Source organism: Wasmannia auropunctata, unplaced genomic scaffold (genome assembly GCF_000956235.1).
Source record: "Wasmannia auropunctata unplaced genomic scaffold, wasmannia.A_1.0 LD336049.1, whole genome shotgun sequence".
In the NCBI taxonomy this organism is placed as follows: domain Eukaryota; kingdom Metazoa; phylum Arthropoda; class Insecta; order Hymenoptera; family Formicidae; genus Wasmannia; species Wasmannia auropunctata.
The window spans coordinates 154,676-155,587 of NW_012026841.1; the positions used below are offsets into that span (position 1 = coordinate 154,676).

The 912-nt window shown below is 40.9% G+C and overlaps 1 protein-coding gene across 1 annotated transcript in view; it reads left to right on the plus strand.

The window, feature by feature from the left end:
• The window catches only part of LOC105451624 (putative nuclease HARBI1), a 6,521-nt gene that overhangs the window by 4,909 nt on the left and 700 nt on the right, over positions 1–912 (plus strand). The window contains exon 4 of the mRNA XM_011692195.1: positions 284–583. Within this exon, the coding sequence (XP_011690497.1) occupies positions 284–583 (300 nt within the window). The remainder of the gene's footprint in view (positions 1–283; positions 584–912) is intronic.

The window sequence follows — 912 nt, forward strand, 5'->3', positions numbered from 1 at the left end:
TTCGAAATAAATCAAGAATGGCTGGGTGCAGTTTTATTGGCCGGTCTTCCCGAGCATTTTCAGCCAATGGTGATGGCACTTGAGAACTCAGGCATGCCAATTACTGGAGACTCTGTAAAAACAAAGTTACTTCAAGAGTCGAATGGTGTCGATAAATCGAAACAGACTATCGACAATAGTTCGACCTATCACGCAAGGCGGCCGACGAGAGATGCGCGACATATGAAAGGAAGGCTGAGGATAAACGTTAAATGTTACACTTGTGGAAAAATCGGACACCTAGCGAGAGATTGCAGATTCGCACACGTCACGAAGGAAGCAAGCGAAAAGAAAAAGGAAGATAAAGAAAACAGAAAGCCGGAACGGCGGAGAAAAGAAGACTGAAAGCAGCACGAAAGCAGCATTTCTCACGGAGGATCATCAAATCTCAGACAAAGGTTGGATACTAGACTCGGGAGCATCTGTACACATGACGCCGAACAAGAAGTTTTTCACAACCTTCAAGGTATTCGATGGGTCCGAAATTGTAGTTGCCGATAACAGCAAATTGCGTGCAGAAAGGAAGGGTTCTGTTACAATACAGGTAATGATTTATGGAAAAACTGTTAGTATCGATGTAAAAGACGTGCTCTATGTGTCGAATCTTAGCGTAAATTTGCTCTCAATAAGTAAAATAACAGAAAAAGGTTATATCGTAAAATTCGACAAACACACGTGCGAAATAAAGAATAACGACAGTGATTTAGTAGCGATAGCGAAGCAGATAAATAATATTTACAAATTAGTACAACCGATAGACGTTGCGTATAATTGTAAAACCGTCTCGAGTCAACAGTGGCACCGAAGGCTTGGTCTCTTAAATAGAATATCTATGAAATTGTTGCGTGATAAACATGCTCTAGGTTTAGATTT